This window comes from Tupaia chinensis, unplaced genomic scaffold, assembly GCF_000334495.1.
Source record: "Tupaia chinensis unplaced genomic scaffold, TupChi_1.0 Scaffold145652_1, whole genome shotgun sequence".
Lineage (NCBI taxonomy): Eukaryota > Metazoa > Chordata > Mammalia > Scandentia > Tupaiidae > Tupaia > Tupaia belangeri.
In genome coordinates this window covers 776,131-784,710 of record NW_006205509.1, presented here as the reverse complement: position 1 = coordinate 784,710, position 8,580 = coordinate 776,131, and the positions used below count along the sequence as shown (strand labels likewise).

At 41.5% G+C, this 8,580-nt stretch overlaps 1 protein-coding gene across 1 annotated transcript in view; it reads left to right on the top strand.

The window, feature by feature from the left end:
- LOC102473825 (methyltransferase-like protein 7A) overlaps positions 1 to 8,580 on the top strand; it is a 49,118-nt gene that overhangs the window by 33,310 nt on the left and 7,228 nt on the right. The window contains 1 exon segment of the mRNA XM_027768142.1: positions 5,969 to 6,068. Within this exon segment, the coding sequence (XP_027623943.1) occupies positions 5,969 to 6,068 (100 nt within the window).

Genomic DNA, 8,580 nt, shown 5'->3' with positions numbered 1-8,580 from the left:
TGGGTCCAGGACTTGAACCATAGTTGGCCATGTGGGAGTCCAGCACTCTTAACCATGCTACCTGCTAGCCCCCACATCAAAAATTTTACCTATGGGACCGGCAGGTTGCATGTGATTGGGAGTGCTGGACTCCCACATGGCCAACTGCGGTTTGAGTCCCAGACCTGACGGCTTGCTTTCTCTCTCTCTGATCAAGTTAAAATTAAAATAATTCTTAAAAGAAAATTTTACCTAAAGTGTATAGTTCAATTGTTTTAGTATATTTGAAGCTGTGCAAGCATAACCATAATCTATTCTCTCCCCTTCATTTTTTTTTTCCTTTTATTTTTGCCAGAGGCCCATGCATTTTCCAGAAAGAGAGAGAGAGAGAACACACCCCCCCAATGGGGCATGGTCACACCACAGTTCTTTCCCTCTATCTCTCCAATCTGTCAGGATTCTGGACATGCATGCACACATTCCCAGAGTGCTTTTCAAGCCAACAGGGGTCTGGATTTGAACCATAGTCAGCCATGCAGGATCTGGCTCCTTTAATCACTAAGCTACACAGCCAGGCCCACCACAATTTATTTTTTAAACTGTTTTCATCATCCATTAAAAAGAATCTATACTTATTTATAGTTTCTATTTCTCTCTTATTGTCTCTTAGCCCTAGGAAACCATTATTCTACTTTCTGTCTCTACAGGTTTGCCTATTCTGGACATTTTATGTAAATGGAATCATATAATATTATGGTCTTTTGTGACTGGCTTCTTTCACTTCACATAGTATCTTTGAGGTTCACCACAGTATAACATGTACCAGTACTTTATTCCTTCCTATGGCCAAGTAGCAGTTCATTATATAGATATACCACATTTACTTATTCATCAATGAATGAATGTCGGGTTGTTCCCACTTACTGGTTATTATGAATACTACTACTATAAACTTTTGTGTACAAGCTTTTATGTAGGTATATGCCTTCACATGTTTGAACACAGTATTCTGACTGTATACCCTCTGACAAAAAAAAAAAAAACAACTATAAGCACTATTTAAAACCTGTTAATAGGCTTTATTTCTCACACAGGTTAAAAAATCTGAAACTAATTTTGTGTGTAATCTAGATTAAGCAGATAAATACAAAAAAGCTAGTAAGAGCCAGGTCTTTCATAGTCAAAGAAGTAAATCACAAATACAAAAAGGAGGAAATCTAGAAGAAACACTACAGAGCTGGACTGAAATTAGAGATATTATAAACTCATGGTTTTAATACAGCTAGTCAAGGATAGATTTGGTGAGAGGGAGCGGCAAAACAAATGCCTCCAATAAAGCCCAGCATGGGGGTTATTATAGGGTAAGTTCACATGCAGGAAAGGATCTGATGGATAGTGACCCCTCCATTCTCCTCTCAGGATATTGCCGGCCCCACATTCTGTATTTTTTATGATGCTTTCATAAAGTTTATGCATGATCAAATAATGTGACAAGGGGCTGGCAGGTGGCATGGTGGTTAAAGGTGCTGGATTCCCATATGGCTCACCACAATTCGAGTCCCGGACCTGGTGACTTGCTTTCTTACTTTCCCTTTCTCTCTCTCTCTCTCTCTCTCTCTCGATCTGGTCAAATTCAAAAAAAACAATAACAAATGGAATTAAATAAATAAATAAATATTTTTAAAAAATGTGACAATATGGAGAACAGCCTGCTATGTTATGAATCATGTTTTCTGTATGTGTGGGCTAACTTTTTCCTTCGGAATTGTTGCAAAGAGGTTCTAAAGATAACATGTAGTAATGTCAATACCCTCAAGAACACAGGTTATTTCCATCTTCCATCAGTGGCATGCACTTTTTTTCTTATTTTAAGATATGCTTATGCTTGTCTTTTAACATTACAGGTAATATTTTAATAAGGTCAGTATTTTAAATATGTTAGAAAAGACACAGGAGCCAGCCTAAAGGGGCTCCCACTAGAGAAATCTAGGACAATTTGACCCTCAAAACAATCAGAGTAATGAGTTGTAAACAACTGAATACAATAGGAATCCATAAGTCCACTGATGTAAGTAAATGAATAAATAGGGAAACAGGTTGAAGCACTCCATTTCTCCCTTCCTTGCTGTGGCAACTTAAGATTAACAGTGTGTTTACCTAAATAGGGAAGGGCAAGCTGTTCTTTATAACAGAATGTCAAATAATCAATGTAAAAGAATAATAGATTTAGGAAAGTCACTACTTAGCAAATATAAAATTGATTGATTCAGGCAAGGATCATCAATGGATGCTGAAATTAATGCTTAAGTAACAAGAAATTTATATATATGTGTGTGTGTGTATGTATATATCTGTAAATATAAATTTATATTTACAGATATATACATTTTTTTTAAAGAGACATTTTTGCTATAGGGTACCTGCGTACCCCAGAGAGACAGAAGGCAAGAAATCACATCCAGTGAGGATGACCACGCTGCAATTCCTTCTCCTCCATTCTCTTCTTGGGATTCTGGGCATGCATCCACCTGTCTAGTGTGAGTTTTAAGCCTCTGGGTCCAGGACTTGAATCGCCATCAGCCATCTGGAATCCAATGACATGACCATTATGCCATTTGCTGGTCCCAAAATTTATATAATATTAAATGATCTGTTCACACCCTTTCCCCTGGCTAGCAGGGCAGAGACTGCATGATGCCTAGAATTACTGTCAAAGACATGAATCAGCAGGAGTTCCTTAGAGCTCTGGCAAACGTCCTCAAAGAGCTCGGAAAGCTCAAAGTCGCTCAATGGGCTGACCAAGCATAAAGAACTTGCTCCCTATGATGAGAACTAGTTCTACACACAAGCGTGGCTCCTGTACCTCCAGGGTTGCGCTGGAGTTGGTTTCATGACCAACATCTACAAAGGACCGCAGAGAAACGGCATCATGCCCAGCCACGTCAGCCGAGGCTCCAGAAGTGTGGCCCACCACGTTGTCCAAGCCCTGAAGGGCTAAAAATGGTGGAAAAGGACCAAGATGGGGGCCGCAGACTGACACCTCAGGGACAGAGAGATCTGGACAGAATGGCCCAACAGGTGGCAGCTGCCAACAAGATGCATTAGGACAGACGCATTAGGACAGACGACGCTGGGTTAAAACGTTGCCTCATGTAAAAAAAAAAAAAAAAAAGTATCTGTTCACAAAACACTAATTACAAAGGAAAAAACTCACTTTATAGGGAAGAAAGAGCCTGGCAGGCACCACCTTGATCCACGTGATCAAAGCAGCGATGCGCTGGAGCTGACTCGGTGTATACCAACCCAGGAGAGGTGCGGTTCCTGGCTTTGCGTTGAGACCACAAACACTCGGGTGAGCTGGCTCTCCACAGTGGGAGCGTTTACACCGTGGGAACTAGCACAGGCTACACATCAGGGCTCTCTCCCCCTGGAAAGCGGGCTGTGGAATGTTCACCAGCACAACACTGTCACAGCTACTGCCACCACTGCACAAGCCAACTTCATTACCCAGGTACTACGCACCAAGAAGGTCACGACGTCACTTCTGCGGTATTCTGCCCGAAATGTAACCTCTCTCTCATGAGAAACTAAGAGAGATCCAACAAAACTGGTCCACACTGGCAAAACTCTAGGGCCACACAAGACAAAGACAACTAAAGAGATGCTTCAGATCAAAGGCGTGTAAAAGAGACATCAAATTAAATGAAAGACGTGATCTAGATGGAATCCTTTATCAGAATTTTATTTTTTTTGGTGGGGGCTATTAGGGACAATCTTGGAACAGGTGAAATATGAATAAGACCTTTAAATTGGATAACAGTACTATATCAGTGTTAATTTCCTGGTTTATTATTGTAATAGTTATGTAAGGGAATGTCTGAATGCGCACAAAAGCTTTTGGGGGTAAAGGCACATTGGAAAGAAGAAAGGAAAAATAAAAAATCAAACGGGACACGACACGCTGGCTGACAGACATACAGTCCTTTGTTCTGTTCTGAAACTTTTCTGGAAGTCTGAAATTAAGTTATTTAAATTATAAATTATGAAGAGAAAAAAACCATGAACACTACCTGGTCTGCCCTCAAAGGGAGGTTTACGTGGCTGCAGCATGATGGGGCAGTGAGCCGGGACTTCTCAGAGACCTGCAGGAGCCTTAAGGCTGCTAGGTCTGAGCGTCGTCCGCCATCGGCCTCACGCACAGGCGCAGGAAATCGGCTCTGGCAGCGCTTTCCCACCGACTCACTGTGCCTCGGATTGGCGGCAGGTGTAGTGACATGTCCTCCCTCAGAGAGTCTCATAGAGGCTCTTAGCTAGAGCTTTTTTGCAGGGAGCCGCGGGTAGGGTTCTGCCTCTTGATCCTAGGGTTGATTTCTGCACTTTAGTCCGCGGTCCCACATGTGCCTCTGGGAGCGTACATTTGTAAGGGAAAACAAGACATTGGCCTCAGATGGCTTTCTCCTTCCACCACCCACTGCTCAAAACCAGCGTCCTGACCCTGTATCCTCTTTCTCCTCAATTTCGGGCCTAGGAGTTGGGAAGCAGGAATCATAGCCACACAGGGCAGAGAAGCTGGAGCTCACCTGTGAAGGAAGCCTTAAATACTACTAATGTATTTTCTTCTAAAGCCTTTATTTAAATGATAAACATGTTGGGTCCATGTGTGTGCATGCCCAAAATCCTGAAAGGTGGGGGAAATGGAAAGGGGGTTGTTTGTGACCATTCTCCAGGAGGTACTTTCTCCTGTCTCCTGTGGAGACCATTTATTACCCTCTAGCAAATAAATAGCTAGCTAGCTAGCTGTATTACATGAGACAGGCCCCCCAAAGGGTCCTCACACGGAGCTGTACCTGCAGCCTTAGCCAGCCCAGATCACTGGCACCACTTGCTAGATGCACAAGGAGATCCCTGGACTCCAACCTGGGACCTTGCCACATGGAACCAGCAGAGAGTCACAGAGAACACCTTGTTAACACGGCAACCGGCACTGCTGACCCACCTTCCTGTTTTAATGATGTCTCGAAAGCCTCAAGTCTATTTTTCCGGTGTTGCTAGTAGTGAAGTTCTCAGAAAGATAGTGGAAATATTGGTCAATACCAGCTGGCCACTCCCTCCAGGGGGTGTGTTTTAGGCTTTCCTATTATCAATTAGTTGAGAAATGTGCGTAACTGTGTCCCAGCCTTATAACATCCGTTCTGATCTACAGCCTCGCTCAAACAACACCAGGAGACAGACAGGTGGTGTGATACGCCAAAGGTATTGTGCTTCTGCTGATTACCAGGTTACATTTTCTGAGGAAAGCTCATTTATAGGATGTATTTAAATTGGGGAGGTTATTTTGAAAATAGTGTGTTGCACAGATAACAGACTGAGTTGCTGCTAAATTTGTTGTAATGATAGTTGCTCTGGAGAATTTCATCGTCTTGTGCAGAAAAAAACTATCATTTCCATTGTCCGGCATAGCGCCTGGCATGTATCTGAATGACCTTTAAACTTTCTACATTTTCCTACAGAATTAGAGGGACCATTCTCCTGTCACCTATACATCTACAGGTATTTTTACCCATGTTAGCACTGCCATCATTCTTTAAAATTATACTTTGTAAAAGTATCAAAGTATAATTCTGTTCCTACTATCTGTGGAAGAAGTCCTGAAGTTTCCAATGATCTCAAGTGCTGAGCAGTGAGAAGAGACTAAACAACAGAATCGTGTGTTCATTTTTACTCTGTATTCATGGTATTTGATTTGATTATTGTTTCCTTTCTCTCTATATTTTCTTACACCCTCCCCTTCCAAAAATGAAAAGATTCTGTAGTGAGAAATATGAAGTAACTGAAAGATGACTGTTTATTTCAATTGAACAGACAGGCATGTCAAGGAAATGAAGACAAGACAAATAACCAAGATGGTAAATGGGTTTAAGAGTTTTTTTGTTTGTTTGTTTGTTTTTAAATGATTCACAGCAGCTACATTTTTCTGTTATTACTAGAGAGAAAAATGTCTTCAGATAACCAGTGGTCAGCAGATGAGGATGAAGGCCAATTATCCAGACTGACCAGGAAATCTAGAGATTCCCCCTTTGTCCCAGTAGGTAAGTACAAGTCTTGACTGAATACAGGAAAACTAATAACTCAATAATGCCTTATCCAGTATCTTTGATGACTGAAATGTTTCACATACTTGACTTTTTTCAGGCCATTGAAGCTAATCCCCTCTGTTGAGTTTTCAGAATAGTTTCTAGTACATAATAAGTAAATATTAGCCCCATAGCCTAGGTTAAGGGAGCCAGATTCCACATGGCCAACCTTGGTTTGAGTCCTATCCCTGGTGGCTTGAAAAACCAGGTGTGTGTACATGCATGTCCAAAGTCCTGACAGGATGGAGAAATGGAAGAGGGATGTGGTATAACTGCACCCCATTGTGGAGTGCTTTCTCCCCCTCCCTCTCTGTCTGTCCTGTCAATTAACAAAAAAAGTTACCTATTATTATTCAAAGCATCAACTTTTGTTTCATTTTATTCATTTCATTAGAGGTCAATCTAAAATATTAGTTCCCAGCCAATTGAATGAAATTGACAAAATTTGAACTTTTCTCCAATGACTCAGGATTATTAGCAGTCATGGCAACTTATTTATAATACTGAAATTCTGTTAACAACCATTGAGAGGTATATGCCTCTTTGTTCAGTAAGTAACTCCAACCTTAAGTTCTGCTATTTACAGATACTTCTGTTTCTTCCATTACTACTAGGTATGAATAAAAAATTTTTTTTTAAATAAACTTCTAATGTTCTATGACACCCAAGCTTGAAAGAACTGTGAATTCAATGTAGAATAAAAGCTCCGAGTGATAGACTGGGCCTGTGTATACACTTGAGACTGTGAACCTTTTTTTGCTGACTTCCTGATGTGTTCCAGATGTTGAGGTTGATAGTTAAGTAAACTCTGGATTAAGTAAATGATATTCTATTAATAATTAGAGCTGGCATCTTAGCTTCTTCATCCTTTCCCCACATGTATTTATTACACCTTTCAACTAGTACTACCTGCATATGGGCTTTTTAAAAAGGACAGAAATCTAAACAAAAATATTATGTTTTAAATTCTGAGTTTTTGGGTTGGCCCCATGGCCAAGTGATTAAAGGGAACTAGGTCCCACATGGCTAACCATGACTTGAAAAATATGCCAGTTAATTGTACATGTGTGCCCAAAATTTTGACAGAATAGAGAAATGGCAGAAAAAGGACTGCAGCATGACTATGCTCCATTGTGGGGTGCTTTCTCCTTCACCCTATCTCTCTCTGGTGAGACACACATCATCTGGCCATTAAAAAAATACATGAGTTTTCTTTTTTTTCTCTGGAGGCATTAGTTGCCCTAAGAATTATTACTGCATACGGCGGCCCGGGCTCTGTTCCGTGTGTGTGTGTGTGTGTGTGTGTGTGTGTGTTTCCCCCTGGGGAGGGGGAGAGGTTTTTCCCTTAAGGTGCATCCGCTTACCAGGGAGAGAGAGAAACAGACACAATGAAAGGGAAAGTGAGAAGTCACTTCCTAAGGTGAATGGCCACGTTATAATCCCTTCTCCATTCTCTGCCTGGGGTCTTGGGCACACAAGCCCACGTACCCAGCATGATTTTCAAACCACTGGATCTGGAATTCAAACTGCAGTTGGCCATGTGGGAGTCCAGTGATGTAACCACTACACCATCTGCTGGTCCCCCTGTGTTTGTTTTAACACAGAATTAACACAGTTAATCAAAACTTGCTATCCCACATAAAAATCAGTCGCATTTGTATATACTAACAGCAAACATGGAAAGTAATATTGAAAACATAATATATTTATAATCACTCCAAAGTAAATAAAATACTTAGGTATAAACTTTACAAAACATACATGTTGGGACCAGCAGTTAGCGTAATGGCTATGTCGCTGGACTCCCACGTAGTCGACTGCGGTTCGCGTCCTGGACCCGGTGGCTTAAAACTCACGCCGGGCGCGTGTGCGTGCATGCCCAAGATCCCAAGAGGAGAATGGAGGAGAAGGGACTGCGGTGTGACCATCCCCCCTGGGGGGTGATTTCTCGCTTTCTGTCTCTCTCTGTCTGTCTGGTGAGCGCACGTGCCCTATAGCAAAAACCTCTCAAAAAAACAAAACAAAACAAAACAAAACATACATGTTAAACACTACAAAATGCTAATAGAAGAAACGGTCTGGAAACTATTAATTCAATCACACTAAAATAAGCTTGTGAATATATTAATACTATAAAATTTTCTAAATAGGTATCATATGTTTCCATGACGTCTTACTACAGGTCTAGCAACTTCGTAAGTGTCACCTTTCACATATCAAAAAGAAGTGAAGGAGCCAGCAGGTGGCATGGGAGTTAAGGTGGTGGATCTTACAGTTCCAGATCCAGTGGCTTGAAAAATCACACCAGGAGGCACCAGCAGTTAGCGTAATGGTTATGTTGCTGAACTCCCATATAGTCAACTGCGATTCAAGTCCCAGACCCAGTGGTTTTAACTCATGCTGGGCGCATGTGCGTGCATGCCCAAGATCCCGAGAAGAGAATGGAGGAAAAGGGATTGCAGCGTGG